Source organism: Hoplias malabaricus, chromosome Y, assembly GCF_029633855.1.
Source record: "Hoplias malabaricus isolate fHopMal1 chromosome Y, fHopMal1.hap1, whole genome shotgun sequence".
In the NCBI taxonomy this organism is placed as follows: Eukaryota; Metazoa; Chordata; class Actinopteri; order Characiformes; family Erythrinidae; genus Hoplias; species Hoplias malabaricus.
The window spans coordinates 24603880-24623280 of record NC_089820.1 but is presented as its reverse complement, the minus strand read 5'-3'; the positions used below and the strand labels follow the sequence as shown (position 1 = coordinate 24623280).

General features: G+C 41.4%; 1 protein-coding gene across 1 annotated transcript; it reads left to right on the top strand.

The window, feature by feature from the left end:
• Positions 1–106: 106 nt before the first annotated feature.
• On the top strand, positions 107–19151 carry LOC136679330 (Golgi phosphoprotein 3). Its single transcript, XM_066657783.1, has 4 exons — positions 107–700; positions 11185–11316; positions 14346–14460; positions 16144–19151. Exons 1-4 carry the CDS (start codon positions 500–502, stop codon positions 16566–16568), a joined length of 873 nt encoding a protein of 290 aa, XP_066513880.1. The 5' UTR covers positions 107–499; the 3' UTR covers positions 16569–19151.
• Positions 19152–19401: the final 250 nt, after the last annotated feature.

The following is a 19401-nucleotide window of genomic DNA, read 5'->3' as shown; positions in this document are numbered from 1 at the left end:
GTATTGTTCAAACAAATAAATCATATGGAGCCTACACCGCATTTTGTACAATGTTTACAAAAAAAAAAGTATAACTCGGGGGGGTAACTTTTCCAGGATACGGGCTCTTTATTCCTGTTTATTCTCGTCTATTTAGATTGATTTTAGTGTGAAGACAAAGTCTTTGCAGATACAGTGTCCATAAACACAAACAAACCCTGAATCATTCCCATTTTCCTGTTTGTTTGCGAGCCTCCTCTTCACCTGAGAAAGGCTGGACGATGCCACATCCACATTCAGTGCTGACGCAAGCCGCGGCCGCCATGTTAGATGTTGCCCGGGGCTCGGTGAGGTATTAACGGCTGTCGGGTAGAGATTTCAGCGCCGTGTGTTTGTTCCCTGGAGGTTCTGGCGTTTGGCTCCGATTAGACCAGTGTGGTTCTGTATGTTCGGGGCCAAGTAAAGGAGGCGAGAGCGGGCTCGGAGGTGCTGTTTCGTGTGTGTTTGTTCGCAGCTCGCCATGTCTTCGTTGACCCAGCGGAGCTCAGGCCTGGTGCAGAGGCGAGGCGCCGCGGCGGCCGAGCGGGAGAAGGGCCCGGTCGGGGAGGACGACCACGAGCCCCGCCGTGAAGACCAGGAAGACGACGACGCCGCAGACTCCAAAGAAACGCGGCTTACTCTCATGGAAGAAGTTCTGCTGCTGGGCCTCAAAGACAGAGAGGTTAAACTTAAATATTTATGCCTGTGTTTGTGTTTTGTAAGGTTATACGACGAGTTAACGATAAGATAGCCTCCTGTAGCGTCCCAACATTCCGGTCCACCTTAACTGCAGTAACCGATTCACTCTAGCGCCGTAGGATTTTTGAAGCCAGATTATATGATTTCCTAAAAATAGATTATAAAGTCTGTGCTTTTACGGCATCATGAGTTGTTTTCGGTGTTATTTATGCTGAACCTGACTCCCTATTCTAATGATCCAGTCCACCTTAAATGCAGTCAATGTTAGCCGTTCCAATTTGCCTCCTCGGGATTTTACGGATTAAAGGTTGCGGGTTTATGGTTAGAAAGCCTAAGTCAAAATTTCGTTTTTGTCTATATTAAAGATTTTATATTAGATTGAGATTAGCTTCCTGTGAGGAACGGATTTTTCGTTCCACCTTAAAAGCTACAGTAGCGTCATTCTTGCACTTCAGGATTTTGGCTACGTTTGCTAAAGGAGCTGAAGTCACAGCGGACAGGACTCACTCTGGCTGTAGTACGCTAGCTATATGTTTAACTCGTCAATTTGTATCCATTATTAAGCTTAATCTAATTATCCAGTCCACCTTAAATGCAACAGACTTATCGCTAGGTAGCTCAGTTGGGGATATAAGGCGCAGTTTTGTTTATAGTTGTCAGTTCGTGCAGAAGCCGAAGTTAAGTTGTATTTGAACCGCCGCACTACTTAAGGTGGATTGGGGAATTGCAGCGCTAGGCTAACTCCTTTCCGGCTAACTTTGGCCTAAACAGCAGGTTCTTATGTTGTTGTTTATTTTTTAGTGAAATCCTTAACAGTACCAATTCTACTATCAGCCTCGAGTAGTTTAGTTTGACTGTTTATATTTAAATTAGGGAAAACCATCGATTACGTAAAAATGTATCTGATAAAAAAAAAAAGTCAGCTGTTTCCCGAAACGCCATAATTGTCAGCTGTTTGCCGAGGAACACTCATTTTTAACACTCAAAGTTAAAATAAACCTTTATATTTGATCGGTATTAGTGCATTTGTGTTGGAATAAAGCCAGTCACGTCCTCGTTTTCTGATGAGCCTTTCTCACGTTAGTATTCAGAGTCAACCGTCTCTTGATATGAGCCTAAACTGTTCTGAGTTCAGATGATTTAAGGACACAAGTGCGCTTTAAAAGAGACGTTAACACTTGTGTCCTTAACTTATCTGAACTCAGAACAGTTTAGGCTCATATCAAGAGACATTATTATAGGATACTTTGTGCTTAAAAGTGAATTACACTGTATAAACCTGCACAGTTCATGTATTAATCTGGTCATCGTCTGTATGCCTCATCCTGATCAGGGTCATGGTGGGTCCAGCACTTACTCACAGTCATTGGGGCGCAAGGCAGAAAAACACCCCACATCGGGTTCCAGTCCATCACAATTCAGTTTTTCAGATGAGAACAGAGGCATTCAGACATTAGTTTCTACTGAAACAGCACAATTTATAGAAAGAGTAATGTCTGAGACTTTTTGTGAGACATAAGATCTAGACAAAAAAAAGTTCATGATGTACTACCTTTTAACCAATAATCAGTATTGCTTGTGAAGTTCAGTGGATGTGTATGTTTACTGGTAGTCTAGTTTATATTATAAATAAACTGGCTACAGTTATGTTGTACACGGCCACACTTCTGGTTCCTTTGACCACTACTTTAAAGACATCAGTGAGTTTCTGTACATTTAATTAATCATCGCCACAGTGCTCTTAATGGCTTAATTTACATCTCAACCTTTGACTTATGCAGGTATTCCGAAAAAACAATGACTAACCCTTACAAGGACCCATTGCTCACTTTTAAAACAAGAACAATACACAATAACTATAAGAGGAAGTGCACAGCCAATTATTATTAAATAAACTCAAGTTGGAAATGCATTTTCATATGAGGAATTGTAGGTAAATTAATTGAGTAAATCCAACGTTAATGTAAATTTAGGTTTCACTTTGAGACCGTATACATCTCATTAGTTTGGATGTACTCTTGTAGATTTTGGAATATCACTACATGCCTTTTATCTGTGTAAAGGAATTTGCTGCTTTTGTGGGTTTTATTTATTTTTTTCTTTCCTCTTTCCCTGGCCACTAAACAATTGACTCCAGAGGCTTCAAATATTACATAAGACAATTTGATCCTGTTGGGCGGCACGGTGGCGCAGCAGGTTACTGTCGCAGTCACACAGCTCCAGGGACCTGGAGGTTGTGGGTTGGATTCCCGCTCCGGGTGACTGTCTGTGAGGAGTTGGTGTGTTCTCCCCGTGTCCGCGTGGGTTTCTTCCGGGTGACTGTCTGTGAGGAGTGTGGTGTGTTCTCTCTGTGTCTGCGTGGGTTTCGTCCGGGTGCTCCGGTTTCCTCCCACAGTCCAAAAACACACGTTGGTAGGTGGATTGGCGACTCAAAAGTGTCCGTAGGTGTGAGTGTGTGAGTGAATGTGTGAGTGTGTGTTGCCCTGTGTAGGACTGGCGCCCCTTCCAGGGTGTATTCCTGCCTTGCGCCCAATGATTCTAGGTAGGCTCTGGACCCACTGCGACCCTGAACTGGATAAGGGTAACAGATAATGAATTTGATCCTGTTTATATTTTCTTCTCAGAATTTGCGTTAAAATTCTTATAAAAGCACATTGTTCCTGAGTCTTACACACTTGTTTTTATTCACCCTTTATTCAGTCTTTCCTTACTAAAACCTGAAATGCCAGTTAGGGTCCTTGAGCGCAAATCTGTGCATGTGAGTGTTTTGTACTTTATCAGCAAGTGGCATGGTGTTCAGCTAAACACTGTTAAAAGGTTACACTGGCTGTCAGAAAGCTGGGGTTAAATACTGTACCTGAGAGTAATATCCTGGTTCTGCGAATCGATGCCAGAGAGAGTGATCAAAGTAAGGCATGGTAATCTGAACAGGACAAAGGTTAAATAACCAACCCTTTTCAAACAGAGACCTGCATTTCCCTTTTATTACACTTTGCCTCGCCTTAAACAAGATGGGTTTGACTTGCCTCTTAAACAAGCAACTTCATCTTCCAGAAACTTGCGTGGATTTACACAGAGCGTGTAAGACGATGTTTTCAGTCGAGTTACGTCTGTCGAGCTTTAGTTGTGTTAGTTTAATATAATGATCCACGTAGAAATGGATTGCAGAAATGGTGGTTTCATGTGTAATAACCTATTTAAATTACAGCTATGTTTATTTAGTTTAGTGCGTGTTTACATTTGGGAGGTTTGGTTGGGTTAAAACAGTCGTTTGTTCGCATTTTTTCTTTTGGTGTGGTCTACTTGCCACTGCTGTTCAAACTCATGTTTAAAATACGAACATAGAACTGACCAAAAGACTTCTACAAGGATTATCCACGGATTGAGATGTCTTCTGTGTGTTTGTTTGTTTGTTTGTCTTACACTTCATGAGCTCAAATTCTGTTAATATAGATTGGGTGGTTTTTAGATGGGGAAAGTCAACTGAGACCTATTTAAAGCCGTTACAACATCATTACAATCATGAAGTGTATGGTAATGCCACCCACAGTTGTGTGGGAACAATTTTCTTATTGCTTTGCATAACAGGAAATCTATAGTGACTGTTTGGTAACTTAATTTAAGACAAAATACAGAGGGTTAGTTGAATATGTCCTGTTTATTGTCACTAGTAGAATGTCATAAGGTCAGTGCCATTTTGTTTACATCTTTTGTTTTGGTGTTAAATACATCCATGAATCGTAGGAAATCATTTTTTAAAGCGCAGACTTCAAGCCTCACCACTGTCTTCAGTATCTGTCCTTAATGACGTGTGAGATGTAGATGTTGGACAACAACTCTTCGTTGTGAAGATGGCTACATTTAAAGACATGCTGCGTGTAGTTTATTTTAGTTTGCATGTTTATTTAATCAAAACTTAGGTTAACTTAACAACGGGAATTCCCAGTTCTGACCACTGGGTTGTTCTGCAGTGTTCTCTTGGTGCAATTGCATTTTTATGATCTATAGTCTCCCCTATGGTCACTGCTGATCCACACTCTTCATCTGATTCCCATGTGATCATCGTAATCTTCACAGTGGTCCAGCAGTGATGCAGGAACTTTGTGAAATGTCTGGAGCAACTTTGGGTTTTGTCCGTTAAATTCATGTCTATCAAGTCCTCACGTGAAGTCTTCAGGGCACTCCATTAGGTGGTGCGTAGCCTTTTAAAGGAACACTTACAGCTTCTGATTGTAATGTTTCACAGAGCTGTAATAGGGCGAATAGAGCCTCTGTGGCAGCTACAGTAGGTCCTCTTCTGGTTTACTGCACTAAGCAACTTCTGAATCATGGGGTGGGGGACTCTCGTGAGAAATGGGTAACGTTTTAGCTCATAGCTCCCAGGTGGATGGTTGCAATGCTACAAGAAGTATCTATCTCAGTATTCCTGGTATGGACATGCCACTTTTTCACATTAGACGTTGAATATGGTAAGTGCTTTTTTTTGCCGGTTGCTGTGTGGATTAAATAACTGAAGTTACAACATTATTTTATTCAATTACACACATTCCCCTGGCTCAAAATTAGCCGGCGCTCAGAGCCGTCCTATACTTTTTTTAAACTTCTCTCAATAAGTGAGTGAGAGAGTGAGAGAGGTGTTTGTTTGTGAGAGAGTGCTGGTTGTGTTTAAGTAAGCGAGCGAGGGTGAAACTGTAGCATGAATTACACTCAGCAGCAGGTAGGGGGTGCTCAGAAGATAAAGCTAATTCTTACATTGTATTACTTTAAGGGAAGTGAACTACAAACATAAAGGCATAAAGCCTTTTGTTGGAATAACAACAGAAGTTTTACTCTTCATCCAGTTGTTAACTCCTTTTCAAATTCAAAGTGGATACATGTTTTGTTGAAAGACATTGACACATTGAAGTGGTTGTAACAGCTCATTGAGGTACAACCCATAAGAGGTAGAACTTACAGACCGACTCAATTACAAAATACAGTACAGGAGGTCCTCGGGTTACGTCAGTCCAGAATTACGATGTTTTGTGGTTACGACACATCTCCCATTTACTGTATAAAGCCTTGTTTCGACTTAAGTGGTTTTGCGTCGTAAACGTCGTAACGTGAGCTTCGTGTTTGGTGTGTGCGGCGCGGCGGAGGAATACGCGGCTCGGGACCGAGGAGGATAGGTGTTAGGATAAGATCAGTGCTTACAGTATGATATTTACGTACAGTATGTACGTATGTTCTGACTTACACCGAAAATCGGTTTATGACGCGACGTAGGAACGGATCAACGTTGTAAGTCGAGGACCCCCTGTATAAGTTAAACCTTGACTTTAAATGTTTTACTCGTCCAACAATTCAAAATAGTCCAGCAAAGATTTCATTAAAACCTTTAAAACATTTGGACTTATTAATGGACAAAATAGACCTGATTTAAAAAAAAATTTTAAGATCAAGTGTATGGTGAAACCCACAGCTGTTGTCCTCCGTCCCCATCACCCCTTTCTAAGTCGTGGAGTTCAAGAACTACATTCTGTAGTGATGTATTTAAATGCAGTATTTTAGTTGGAGTGGCTTTTGTGATGAGGTACTTGTCTTCCATCTGCACCTGAGCTCCCTCACATACTTAGGACTGAATGCAATTACTTTCTCACAGAAATGTAAATTCTTCCCAAATTATTAGTAACTGTTACTGTTGCAAAAGGGGTACAAACTCTCAATGTGAATGTTGTGCTTATGAGCGTGTAATCTGTGTAAAAAGATACTGTAAACTGATTCATATTTGTCCTTAAAATCTACTCTCTGCTGATACAGGGTTACATTGAAGATGGAGACAGTCAAAACATGACACACTTCTCCTTGAGCTGTACAATGTATCACAGGGTTATAGTAAAGTTATTTAAACACTGATCCAGGCATTCTCAGGTCAGTCTGGAGATATAGCCCCTTCATCGGGGTCCTAGGTCTGCCTTGGGGCCACCACCTAGTTGGCCGTGCCAGAGGCGTCATTATCAAATGCCTGAACCACTTCACCTGGCTCTTCTCAATGTAAAAGAGCAGTGTTTCTACTGAGTTTCTCACAGATCAGGAAATTGAGCCCAGCAATCCAATGGAAAAAGCTTCTATCAACAGTCTCGCTCTTTCTGTCATTACCCAAAGTGCATGACCATAGGTGAGGGTTTGGACAGGGATCATTAGGTAAACCGAGAGCGTTGTTTTATTGCTCAGCTCCCTCTTCGTCGCTACAGTGTGGTGAAGAAACAGTATTACTGTAGCCACTGTACCTAAGCTAAGGTTGATTGGACAATCCCTGTTACATCACTCGTGAAGGAGACCACAGCGCCCTTTTCACACATGCACGGTAATCCAGAAACGTTCTGGAGTCTACCTGGAGGAGATGTATCTGTGAATGTGACCACACACAACACCCACGCCTAAAGCATGTGTGTTTTTTTCCCTCCACTGCAACAGTGCGCCAGACACAGAAAAGCTCCCACTGCACGTGTAAAAGACCACTCCGGGACATCTATGGACCCGACCTTCCAGAAGTTCTCTAGAAGTTCTAAGGAGTTTGTGTGCGAAAGAGGCACAAGATACATTAACTCCTCCAATTGACATTGTTCTCTCCTCTATTCAGTCCTTATCTGGGCGATTACCATGTCCTCAGATTTGGAGGGGCTAATTTGCATACCGGCTGTTTCACAGTCCATATGAACTGGCCTCTGGATGAAGAAACAAGAAGGACACTTTTACCTTGCAGTGTCCTGACCTCACCCAAAATATAAAAAAAAAATAACAGGCACATGTTTTATTATCCTTTTGCTGTTGAAGTGATGAAGATGATGTATGCATGTTACATTTAGGTGTTTTTTTTTAGTGTAGGGCTAATCTACCTACTAGAGTGAGCATTCAAATTCTTGGTGTAAAATATTCAAATATTGGAGATAACCACAGCCCTATAAGAATATAATTATAATATAATTCCTCTGTGGCATGAAAGAGTTTAAACAATGTCGCTACTCTACTATATCATCATGGCTGATGGTGAGTTCCATGCACAAGCTTAAGGTGGCCTTTTTTAATTTTCATAACTTGCAGTGTGTCCCAGTGGTCTTTTCTGATTTCATTTTATTTTATTTACTTTTGACAAATTTTTTACCATATCTAATTCAGAGGGCAAGTCTAGCTGCTCTGTCTCCTCATACTATTCTAAGAAGAAAAATTAAATGCAACCGTGACGTCACTGGTGGACAACAGCTGAACAACGCCGCGGTAAAACAGCTAGCTAAATAACCAACACTATTCATGACAATAGCCTTGCAATAAGCTAAACTCAAATTTAGAGGTACCGTTATTCTTGTAAATGTGATCGAAGTCGAACTCGAATTCATCCGACACTATAAACCTCCTATAAAGCTATGTAGCCGAGTATAATCTGAGCCACCGAGTTTAGCAAGTCAAGCTAACGTTAACTAACACCAACTAAAACAGGCGAAGTGAGTGTCCTTACCCTGTTTACCTCCATGTTACAGAGGCTCTTGAACACCTTTCGTTGGTGTCCTTACATGCCCATATTGTTGGAAAAGCGCCAGTGAAATGAGCTACAGATAACGGAGTGTGCGGATGGTCCTTTCCAAAGTGCCCGTTTAAAGTGGACCATTGAACAATTTAGTCCATTTTCTGGATATTTTGGGATCTTTGGGCCATTTGTGCACAGATGTCCCACTGTACATTGAATGATTGCAGCCAAAAACAACACACCTTTTCCTGATTTTGCATTAAATTAAGTGCAGCTTCTAGAGTTGTTGTCCACCATCTACGTCACAGGCAAGACGCCTATTAGAGTTTCCCAACACCGTTTGGGGGGGGGGGACCAACGGTCTTTTAAACCTTATTCCTTGAATTAGTAAGAAATAACATGTTTTCTGACGATCAATAAACACAAGTTAGGAACTCAAACTCCACTGTATTTATTTGTTTGACACTTTCATAGAGAAATCCTGATTTGTGCAATACCCCCAGGTCCCTAAATAAACATGCACATGCACTGAGGTTCTGTTTTTAAATGTGTTGTTGTGTTTAGACTTTAACACAAACACCAGGAATGTCATTTCCTCATGTCTAGAAGTCATCAAAATCCAGCTGTTTACTCTGATTTGCCATTAGTCTAATAGCTAATGAATGATAAATAAAACTGTTGTTGACATCTCTTTTTAAACTAAACACATTTTAGAGTGGCATCATGGCCTCGGGAGCAGATAATCCTCTCATTAAAGTGCCCTCCATCTCCTCCTAAAGCTCCACTGTATGTGTGAAGGGTCCGCAGCGGTGCCATGGCCTTGAAAGAAGCTTGTTGTTCCACAGTAGCTTTTTTCTGGAGTAGGTCGCTTGGCCTTCACAAAAGTAGCCTTGTTAAAGAAGACTACCGCACACTAAGCTCGCTGGTAAACATGACATCGCAGTTGTAGCGCTGGAAACCGGTGGCATTAGACATGAAAAAGGGCTTTGGAAACATTATTTCTTCTAATGCTGTTCTGTTTGCAGAACGATTGTAAGTGTAACTGTATTGCTGTGTTCCCAGAGGACAGTTCATTTGCAGCAAAACGCAGAAACAAAAAATGCCCACAAAGAAACAATCATCTGGAAAGAGGGGTTGTTATCTGTTTATGTTCATGTTATGTTTATTATCGCTTCCGTCATAACCCACTTATCTTGTAGATTACTCATTAATGGTTTGGTCCTTTTATAGCCTTAGGGCTTAGGTCTGAATCAGTTCATAAATCTCTTTGAGAATTTTCCCCTTGTTTGGTCGGTTTTCACACAGGAAGCAGTACGCCACAATGCATCACCACAAACTGAGAATGTCCTCCACCGATTGGTCAGATCTGACTGAGGCAGGACCAGGAAAGTGAACACAGGAAGAAACACCTGTGTTCTGGTCTAGTGCATGTTTCTGTGCTAGTTCTATGGTTAGCAGCTAAACTTTAACCAGTTCTCCATGTACCTGCTCTGCTGTGGCCAATACACCGAAGCCGTTTAGCTCAGATCTGCTGCATAAGTTTGGGACTAGACCGAGACCACCTCCTCTCGATGGTCTCAGTACAGTTGTTTTGGAGTGTGATTCCTTTTTTTTCTCGTGCACAAGTCAAGGGTGAAAATGAACCAGGGTTTGGTTTAATAGCACTAAAAGTGCAGGTTTAAAAGGCCCTAATATTAAAATGTTAGAACCCATAAAATCTTAATGAAAATAAAATGGTTTACTGAAATAAAACCGATGCTAATGACCAGTTTAAGTTTAATTCGAGCTTTAGATAAAGGCTGAAAGATCAGCTGTGTTTACTTTGAAAGAGTGCAGTTTTAAAATCATGTGAGCTGCTGGTTTAATTCTAGGCTGCAACATCAAGAACAATGTAATTAGTATTAAATTTGGACATTTAGCTTCTATAAGAGAGAGAGGTTTGTTGTAGGCAACCAGACACTCTGCTGTGTACATGACCTTCACTAAAACACAGTCGGACACCCTACATTTAGCGTTCAAATTTAAAGCCATGTCTGTGTTTCTGTTTGTGAAAACAGGACTGTGCCTTAATTAGAAAATAACTACAATTTTACCCAACTCATTCACCCCATTGCTGATGGCATCGTAATATCAATAAACGTGGCTAGCTTCTTATGACTAAACATGAAGTCCAAGTGACCTATGTTGTGAGATGTGTATGTGTGCCTCACTGTTTCTCTAGTTTTTCTGGCTTGAATAGGAGCCACGTTTATGAAGTAGTCAGTAAAACATTCTCTCTCTCTTTTTATTAGTTTTAAGTACACACTATTACGACAAAAAACATGTATATTAATTATATTAAATGTATGTAAGGTGGCACGGTGCTGCAGCAGGTAGTGTCGCAGTCACACAGCTCCAGGGGCCTGGAGGTTGTTGGTTCGATTCCCGCTTCGGGTGACTGTCTTTGAGAAGCGTGATGTGTTCTCCCTGTGTCTGCGTGGGTTTCCTCTGGGTGACTGTCTGTGAGGCGTGTGGTGTGTTCTCCCTGTGTCTGCGTGGGTTTCCTTCGCGTGACTGTCTGTGAGGAGCGTGGTGTGTTCTCTCTGTGTCTGCGTGGGTTTCCTCCAGGTGACTGTCTGTGAGGAGTGTGGTGTGTTCTCCCTGTGTCTGTGTGGGTTTCCTCCGGGTGACTGTCTGTGAGGAGTGTGGTGTGTTCTCCCTGTGTCGGCGTGGGTTTCCTCCAGGTGGCTCTCTGTGAGGAGTGTGGTGTGTTCTCCTTGTGTCTGCGTGGGTTTCCTCTGGGTGACTGTCTGTGAGGAGTGTGGTGTGTTCTCCCTGTGTGTGTTTAAAAATTATGACGACATTATTGCAAACAGTTCGATATGGAACAGCACTAATAAATATATATATAACATATGTGTGTGTGTGTGTGTGTGTGTTTCTTACACTGTTTTCTGATGTATTTTCTCTGTCTCTCTGCTTAGGGCTACACTTCCTTCTGGAATGACTGCATTTCATCAGGACTGAGAGGTTGCATGCTCATTGAGCTGGCTTTACGGGGGAGGCTGCAGCTGGAGGCCTGTGGCATGAGAAGAAAAAGCCTGCTCGCCAGGAAGGTGGGACTGTGTTTATTGCCAGACAGCCAACTCACTGTAAACATGAAGCAGCTTGTGTCCTCGGCCTGTGTCCAGCACGCTCTAGATGCCTTTCCTTCTCTCGCCTTGTCCTGTTCACTTCTATTCACACCAACCTCACAACTAATGTAGTTCCTGCCATTATCCGTTAAGGGTTGGTTAACAGTACAGTAAGTTCCTGAGATGTTTCTGATTGGAGGTAAAGGGAGTTCTGGTTTAATAGTAGAGTGCTGGAAGGACCTTGGCCTGACATTGTCAGTAAAAGTGTGAGTATAGAACAGATACAAAACTCTGGAAAATTCCCCCTGTGCAGACTCTCATCTGTGAAAGTGGTTTGTCAGCAGATGACCTCTCAAGATGAACGGAGGCATTTCTAGAGTTCAGAGCTCACACAAGGAAATGATTTTATGAAGAAGATGAATATTTGTAATCAGTTGTATATCACACTGGTAGAGTCACTGCCAGACGGTGCCTGCGGCACTGCACGAAACACCTTAAGTTTTCCCCTTAAATATGACACTTAAGGCTTCACTTCTCCATCGCTGAGGGATTTACTTATGGGTGTTGCACAGAGTCCCTTAAAAGATTTCCTTAAGAAAGGAAGTGTGGTAAGGGATTTACTGCACTTCCAGGAAAAATGGAAGAAAAAACAAGACAAATTGGTCAGAGCAGGAAAAGCTAGTACAGTGGAACCTCTACTAACGAACTTTCCAAGATACAAACAAGGCATTTGAATATTTTTTGCCTCCACCAACGAACCATGACTCTAGAAACGAACCCGAGCCGGCGGCTGGAAATGGCCACTGACCCCAATAGGCGAGTCTCCCAGCGCCCAGACTTGAGTGAGCTTTTAAGATTAGCAAATTGTAGCTTTAGCAATTTAGCATTAGTGTAAATAGCAGACATCGAAATTCGTGCTAAGTTAATCCGTATCTACGCTTCGTCTCCCCACATTCACCACCTACTCTTCGTTATTCCACCCCCCCACCCCCACCTCCCGTCATACAGCCAGTGCCTATGTTACTGCTCCAGCCAGTCATCACGTCTTCGATATGTAACCACTTAAAACTTTATTATTTCTTTTTATTACTGTTACCACTGTATTTCTTTATTTTTAGTAACGCTACATGTATTTTTTTACTAATTTGAGATTGTTGTAAACATATATCAGTGCAAAAATTTTTATTGACATGACATACCTCGCCTATTACTGACGAGAAAGGATCCCGTAGCATAAAATCGGAGAGCAATCATTAGCTGCATCGCAGCAGGAAGAGCTCAGCTGAGGAAACTAGCGTGAGGAAACAAATCATGGATTGACTGCCGATCAAATCTGTCATTTAAAATGAACTGTTCATCATTAAGCGTATCCAGTGGGTTCTCCCTGTTTGTTTATCGCCATAAACTCAGACATGTTCAACGAACTTTAAGGCGTTCCTTAAGGGATAAGACAAAGATATGGGGAAAAAAAACTTTAAGGAAAAGGGTTGGGGGGGGGGGGTTTGTGCAACCGATTTTATTTTAAAGAAACTTGGACGTGTTTTGTGCAAGTGGCCCCTGGATCCTGGGGTTGTAGTTTCGATCCCCGACTTGGGTCTGTGTCCCATTGCCTGTGAGGAAATTAGTGTGTTCTTCTTGTGTGGGATTTTCTGTGTGCTCCTGTGTTCTCCCACAGTCCAGACATGTTAGTAGGCCGATTGGATGATTTAGATTGTCCACAGACTCGATGAGTGTGTGATACCCCTGTGATGGACCGGTGTGTTCCTGTCTTGCGCCCAATGTTTCCAGGTGAACTCCTGACCCGATGTGACCCTGATCTTTATGAAGGGATTATAAGGAAGATGAGTGAATGAGACACGTCGAATGAGACATGAGTCATTCAAAGTCAACAGCTTCTACACTTCTGTAAAGGCTCTAAAGTAGATGTTAGAATATTCAACTGTGGAGATTGATTGCACACAACCACAAGAGCATAAGTAATGTCAGCTTCTGAGGTTGGATTATTAGAAACAGCATTTCGGTTCATTCTGAAAATACTAGATGCAGCTCTATCTCTTCGGATGAACAGACCACAGCCCTTCAGCCTTTAGCATTCTCCCTTATTAAACACACCTGATTCAGCATTCTGGGTAGAAGAGGGACCCTCATTTCTACAGGAATTTGGCATTCCAAAATTTGACTACTCTAATAAATGGAATAATTTAGTTCTATGCACTGCTCAGACACAAGAGGGCAATGTTTGATTTTTATGGGCTCATGGGCTTTCCATACAGAGCGTTTATAAAGTACTACGTTCTTTGCTCATTAGGTTATAGTCTATTGAATAAATAAAATTAATATTATGATTATCGTAGTAATATAATGCGTAAGATTTACGTAATGACGTCCTGCAGATACAGGTAATATGGCGTACATTCATTACGTGAGTCATTTAGGCACAGCGACATGTACAGTGGAAATTTGTGTTCAGAATTTCCTCCATGAGAGGAGTGACTTCAGTCATGTTAAATAGCAATGTTCTAAATATTTTTATACAGTGTCAGAATCTTGGAAAGTTACGGTTGCTCATAAAATAAGCAAATGTTTACACATTTATTTGTTGTTATTTCTCCAGTTTGAAATTGTTAGATTTGTACTAAAATAAAATGTAACTAAAAGAAAGAAGAAATTAAGTCTATTATTAATTTAATATAATTCACGTTGCTATAAAATTTTTGTTGTAGTAGTGTGTTCTTGAAATGAATAAAATTATTCTCAGTGTTTTTTTACATATCACCGATAATATCGTGATTGCCTAAGAGACCTGACGTATCATGATATTGTTTTAGGGCCATATCGCCCACACCTAGTCGAGAGTAAAGTTAAATGGTGTTTACAGTTATACCTCAATATCGTTCGTACAATAATTGCCTACGAGAAAAATGCACATGCCATGAACAGGACAAAGCAAATAAGGGTGGGCGTTCTTTTAAGAAGTGAATTATCGTTGTATTTTTATTTTGTTTTTACAGGTCATATGTAAATCTGATGCTCCAACCGGAGACGTGCTGTTGGACGAGGCTTTGAAACACATTAAAGAGACCCAGCCCCCAGAGACTGTACAGAGTTGGATTGAACTCCTTAGTGGTGAGAACGTTATTGTTATCGTCATAACTTGGACTGAGGATTGTTCTCACGACTGTCGGCCTTTTGCACTGAAAAGTGGTTGTAGGTTTTTGGAAGTGGAACCCAATTTTGTTATAGGTTTATTTTAATAATAAATTAAAGATTTACACTTCTTAATAATGTATTGTGAAGCAGAGTTCCACAATATCTAATTTTTCCTTGTTGCACGTACTGTATTAGGGCTGGACAATAATTCAATATCAATATACATCGCAATATAAAATGTTTCAATAACAATAATGGGATTTTATAAACATTTTCAATATTTTAATGCACATTTTTTACAGCATCTGTCACTGACTGATGGTCATTACAAGGAGCTGCTGTCAGCTTTAAAGTTACTTTAAAAATATTATTATTGACAAAGCCCAGAGGGTGTTGTTTGAAGGTGCTTTCAGTTCCTGGCAGTTTTTCTGTGGCTTTTTTTTATTGTTCATATCGATATCGATGAAGGAATATATCGTGATATAAATTTTGCCCGTATCGTCCAGCTCTAGCTTGGTTTTTTTTTTTTTTTTTTTTTTTTTTTTTTAATGCAATGAAGCACATACTCAAAAGCCCTGCCACATCCAGAGTTTATTAATATGTTCACCTTTTTAATCACAACGTGGTATGGGAAGAATTAAGAATGAAGAGCCAGATTCAGACTTGCTCTTATCCAAGCTGCTGATTTAAAGGTCCAGTCCTGGCAGACACAGAGGCTATGAGCTCAGCAGGAAGTTGCTCAGTGTGGGGAGCTAAAGGGTCAGAGACTGAGATCAAAGAGTCTGGGAGAAGGAGCTGCCATCTTTGTTTAAAAAAAAAAGTGTTTTAAAAATCTGCTCAGGATTAGAGCAGAACCCATGAATGGCAGTAAACCCACAGTGTTTTAATCAAAGAAATATCTCTCCTGATGATTTTTTTATTTATTTTTATTCAATAAAATAGTTATAAACAGTTTATATTATTTTAAGTTGTCAAGCAAATTGTATTGGATGTATATCACATGAAAATGGTACCAAACGGTTTGGAAAAGGCTAGTTTCATCTGCTCATACAGCTTTAAAAATATTGAAAAAATCACAGAGTATGTGATATGAAAAAACTCCTACGCACATCAATTTAGGAATCTGGAGCCCACCAACCTACAAACTGTGAAACAAGTCCACCCAGTCTTTCTTTTTAGTGGTCTGAAAACATTAGATAAAACAAGCCAGTCTGATTTTTGTACTGCATCTTACATCGAGTGCAGACATTTTAGAATTGTCCCGCCTCCTCATCTGAGCTTCTCCAATCACGGCGCTGGACCCTCATTTACGTAAGAGTGTGAAGACGAGGTTAAATGAGGTATAACAGATAAAAGGAGCTTGGACAAATAAGAGCACAGCGTAAAAATAGAGTAAACAAGAATGGAGAAGAAAAAAGAAGCGAGCAAAAACGGCTCTTCACTGCTGTGCTCTCGGACAATTATCGTTTGGATGCAAAAACATCCTGTTACGCTGAACCTACCTTTTAGGGCTAATATAAAGCTTCAAACATGTGCATGAATTTTTGGGCTTTATACGCCCCATCCACGTTTAACTGGGCTCTCGATCGTAAATTGTGTTCTTGTGCTTGTTCAGTGTGGACGCCAAATGAACTGATTGTGGTTCTGATTTTCCCAAAGGTGAGACGTGGAACCCGCTGAAGCTCCACTATCAGCTGCGGAACGTGCGTGAGCGTCTGGCAAAGAACTTAGTGGAGAAAGGCGTGCTCACCACAGAGAAACAGAACTTCCTCCTCTTTGACATGACCACGCACCCACTGACCAACAACAACATCAAGCAGCGACTCATCAAGAAGGTGCAGGAGGCCGTTCTGGACAAGTGGGTGAACGACCCTCACCGCATGGATAAACGCCTGCTGGCCCTCATCTTCCTGGCCCACTCTTCGGACGTGCTGGAGAACGCTTTCGCCCCGCTGCTGGACGACCAGTACGACCTGGCCATGAAGAGGGTACGGCAGCTCTTGGACCTGGAGCCCGAGGGCGAGAGCATGAAGGCCAACGCCAACGAGCTGCTCTGGGCCGTGGTGGCCGCCTTCACCAAATGAGGAGAGTAGAGCTGGGAAAGCACTAACAAAAGTGAAATGAAAATAACAACGGAAAACAATGACTTTTTGACTGGTTACTGAAACAAATGCAGAAAGGGTTGTTCCCGTGTATCAGATATAGACGATAACTCTGCAGAACTGTCTCCGTTTCTTTTTCTTTTCCCCCTCCTCCTCCTCCTCGTCCCCCTTCCCTTGCTGATAACTTGCTTCCCTTCTGCGTTCTGTGCAAGACCTGTCATTGCATTGCTCACAGTCTTGGTGGGGGCCAAGGAAGGCGTGTCCCGTTGTTGATTTTTTTTTTTTTTTCTTTTTTTTTTCTTTTTCTTTTTCTTTTTTTTTAATATATATATATCTCCCTAATTCTTTTTGCTTTCATTTTTATTTGTTCGGTTGAATGCATGGGGCTTCTTCTCAGTCTGAGCTGTCTGTCTGAACATGTACTGCAGGAGCAATCTTTATCCTCTGCGTATCTGGACAAGTGGGCTCTTTGATTTATTTCCTTACTCTTAATGAGAAAAGACTACCCTGAGTGGTGCCATGAGTTGGGTTCTCTTTATATTAGTGCAGAAATGCAGGGAGTGGTAACTAAGATACAGTTCTGCCCATTTTTATTGAAAATGTCGTTTATTATTATTATTGTTTGAATCAACTTCACATCCCCAGAGTTTGAGAATTTGTGTTGTACAACGTCGAGAGAGAGAAACACACCCTCCCTGAGAACTGTTCACCAAGAAAACTGGAGTCTGCGTACGGTGAGACTGTGACGGAGAAGAAAAACTCAAGTGTGTGCGCTGAATGGTTTCAAGATCACTGTTCCATAACCAGTTTTGATGGTCTCAGTTTGGCCCAGCGATGGAGAAAATTGGAGATCCTGTGAAACTGAATACTCCCATTTGGGAACACAGTTTAGCTGCAGTCCTGCAGCTTTATCAGTTTAATGGCAGTAATGGCCCTTTTCAGTTAAAGTCACAGTACTACACTTCCATGTCTTTGCTCACTCATGAAGCATCCATCTGAGAGGCGAAGGGATTTACGTTTTGAAGGAACCAGGCTCGTGGGGTTCTGTCCGAAGGTTAATGAAAATAATAAACCAAGGGAGATGTGGTACAATGTGTCGTCTTCATGAATTGTTCCCAACGATGGACCAGTTCCGACAGAACAGCCTTCTCCCTGAGGTTTTGTTTGTGAACAGTAGCATTACAGGTTTATCTTCTGCTCTCCATGAACACCTCACTAAACACCGTTGAGCTCTACCTCTCAGACCCTTTCACCCTCTTTGCTTTTCAATGGCCTTGAATTGATTTCCCCACTTCACTGCTGTTACTCTACAGCTTCCCTACAGTAAGGTCAAACAGCCCCAGTTCTGTACTTCTATGTGCCTGAAGTTGGTTACAGGACTTGGTAACCTCCAAGTTACAACACGTACTGTAGCTAGTCCTCGATGTGACGGCATGGCGTTCACGAATAATCAAGTGAAGTAAAAACTAAACCTTAATGCTTTGGCGCTTAGAGGTGAACCTTGTTTGATTTACAGCCCTAAGGAGAACGTGAGGGACGTAGGCTTTTCATTTATTTTCCATCCTTTTACTGGCGTTCTGCGAAGAAGGGAATTCTGTTTCACTTTCATGTGCAAATGTTGGTGGTTCCACACGGGAGCGCCCTCCGCACACTGATTACCTTAACAACACTGTCTTCCTTCAGACAGGAGCTCCACCCATCTGTTAAAGTCTGTAGATCTGCGTTACGTTCGTCATGTTTTCAGACTCTAAGGTTTTGTAGGACCTCGGAGAGGAGTCTAAACGGCAGGTGACGAGAATAAGAAGTTGAGTTGATGCATATTTGATTGTGGAAAGAGGTGACCTATATAACATTTTTGCTACTTCTCCCCGAGTTCTTTATGTATTCCTCTGTTGAAATTTGATTAATGAATAATGAAAAATAAAATCTCAAAAGACCGTTTTAATCAAATGTGACTCACGCACAGTTTCCTCGTGTGGTTAACTCTTGTGAATTTGTCTGGTGTTTGTTTTGTGTGTTATTTTTCCGTTGGTTTGGAAGGTGTGAAAGGAGGCGTGGCATTTGGAGAATGCGTTAACATCACATTCCGGCTTTTTCTGTACATAACTTCTTTTATTATTTACACGGCTTCCTTGCTAAGTAGCAAACGTCTGCTTTCACGCTTGCATCGTGTGTGTGAGCGGAGGCAACACTTGGAACGCTTTTTATTTGTGCGATCAGAGTCTACTGAGGATGCATTTGACTAGCCATCACTTTTTCTTTTTTCTTTCAAAGTCCATGTTGCATGACATTTTTAAAAATTCTGTCGTCGATTTATTGGTTTTTACTCATCTTCACGGCATTGATTTGCTTGCTTCTCCATTGTTTCTTTACTTTGATTTGTTGGTTTATGTGTAATGCTTGCCTCGCAGTAGCTAGATCCTCCTGTCCCTGTGCATAGCAAAGGTTTTGGGAAAAGAAAACTGAAATCATGTGTAGCTGTAGACGTCACAATGAAGGGACCCATAATCTGTACACGTTCTTCTTACCAAATAAACTAAGGTATCAGAAGTGCCTCAAAACTCATTCATCTGTCATTTATTTTTGTGTGAGATGTGTTTACGTAAGGCATGCTTTTGCCCTCCCCCTATGTATTTATATCTGGATGGATTTATGTAGACTCCAAAGGTAATAATTCGCCATATCAGTTACCATCACCTTTGTTGTTTTATGGCCGATCTTCAAGCCGAAGCAGCCGGTTTGCTTGTTTTTGTGGTTTGCTTTTTAACACAAATGTAAATGTGCTTTTATTGCCATTACACAGCGTACAACAAAT

Coding starts and splice junctions, on each gene's coding strand:
- LOC136679330 (XM_066657783.1), top strand. CDS start 500: ATGTCTTCGTTGACCCAGCGGAGCTCAGGCCTGGTGCAGAGGCGAGGC. Junction 701..11,184: donor TGGGCCTCAAAGACAGAGAG/GTTAAACTTAAA, acceptor CTCTCTGCTTAG/GGCTACACTTCCTTCTGGAA. Junction 11,317..14,345: donor AAAGCCTGCTCGCCAGGAAG/GTGGGACTGTGT, acceptor TTGTTTTTACAG/GTCATATGTAAATCTGATGC.